The following is a 1,530-nucleotide window of genomic DNA, read 5'->3' as shown; positions in this document are numbered from 1 at the left end:
AGTGGGGCCCTTCCTCTGCAGCCCCGGGGCTCACACAAGGAGAAGGAGAACCTACAACCAGCAAAGCCCCAGCTACCCCGGGCTCCAGGGCCCTTCATGAGGATTGACAGAGAAAAGGAGCAAGGTCCAAGGTAAGGATTTTGCAGGGTCAAGGACTATTCGTGAGGTCAGCGCCTCAGGAGCTGGTGTCTCCCCTACTCTTTCTGTGCAGCCTTCTCTAAGCACACACAGGAAAGCTCCACGTGCAGGTGGGCGGGGGCCGCTGCCTTCCAGGGTCCACTCTCCGAGCTTATTCCAGCGCTGAGAGTCTGTAGAGGGCAGGGGCTGTGGAGACCTGGGGATGTTGCCTGTGGTAGGCAGAGCAGCACCAGGGTCTGAATGAACTTAGGGGACCTGGGGCCGTGGCCGGGCAAGTGGGCGGAGCTTCCTGGAAGTAGGGCTACCTCTGAGATGAGAGAAGGGGCTGTCTTGGCAAAGTTCATAGAGGCCTGAATGTCTCCCTCACCCAAAGCAAGGGCTGGGCTGGGTTCCGGGAGGGTGCTTGGTTCCCATTCACTGGTGTGGGCAGGAGAACCGGGCGGGTCCGGACGGTGAACGTGATTTCTTCCACAGGCCCCAGCAGCAGCAGAGCAAAGCTCCGACGCAGACATTTCCCAGGAGTCCCCAAGAGAAAACACAGGGAACCTGGAAGGAGCCAGTGAAAGCCTGTTTCTTCCTGAGGGTGAGCATTCCCCGGCCCCTCCTCTGTTTCTCCTGTGGGTCCCCTGATTCCTTCACTTCTGTGCCCCTCATGGGTGGGGATCGTGTTTAGACCTTGGCTGCCCTGCAGGAGAACTGTGCTACCTGAGGACTTCGCATACTCCAGTTTCCTCCTCTTCCTCTTCCTCGTCCTCCTCTTCCTCCTTCTCCTCCTCCTTCTTCTTCCTCCTTCTCCTCCTCCCCCTCTTCCTCCTCCTCCTCCTCCTCCTTCTTCTTCTTCTTTTTCTTCTTTTTGAGACAGAGTCTCGCTCTGTTGCCCAGGCTGGAGTGCAGTGGTGCAATCTCGGCTCACTGTGAGCTCCAACTCCTGGGTTCACGCCATTCTCCTGCCTCAGTCTCCCAAGTAGCTGGGACTATAGGTATCCGCCACCACGCCTGGCTAATTTTTTTGTATTTTTAGTAGAGACGGGGTTTCACCGTGTTAGCCAGGATGATCTCGATCTCCTGACCTTGTGATCTGCCCGCCTCGGCCTCCCAAAGTGCAGGAATTACAGGCATGAGCCACCATGCCCAGCCTCAGCTTCTTTATTTGAAAGTTGGTTTCTGTGCCTTTATTTGCAAGTTGGCCTGCAAATGCTGCTGGGCGCATTTCAGTGCCCGTGGGGAGTGACTGATCAGATGCCTTTGGGATACTGGCTGCAGACAAGGCGTCTCCTTCATTCTTACACATGTTCTTACATCTGCTTTCAAAAGGAGCTGTGCCGTTTCCAGTCTCTACGTTGTGTGGGGAATTGATATTCCCTTGATATTAACAACAGACAGCATAAAGAC

General features: G+C 55.6%; 1 protein-coding gene across 1 annotated transcript in view; it reads left to right on the top strand.

Annotated features, from left to right (window-relative positions):
- LOC105514828 (protein FAM90A27P-like) overlaps window positions 1–1,530 on the top strand; it is an 11,531-nt gene that overhangs the window by 1,560 nt on the left and 8,441 nt on the right. The window contains exon 2 of the mRNA XM_011946488.1: window positions 22–131. Coding sequence (XP_011801878.1) covers window positions 22–131 — 110 coding nt within the window. The remainder of the gene's footprint in view (window positions 1–21; window positions 132–1,530) is intronic.

The sequence above is a fragment of the Colobus angolensis genome, unplaced genomic scaffold (genome assembly GCF_000951035.1).
Source record: "Colobus angolensis palliatus isolate OR3802 unplaced genomic scaffold, Cang.pa_1.0 Scaffold25, whole genome shotgun sequence".
Lineage (NCBI taxonomy): Eukaryota > Metazoa > Chordata > Mammalia > Primates > Cercopithecidae > Colobus > Colobus angolensis.
The sequence above is the reverse complement of the archived record's forward strand: the minus strand, read 5'-3'. Positions and strand labels throughout refer to the sequence as shown.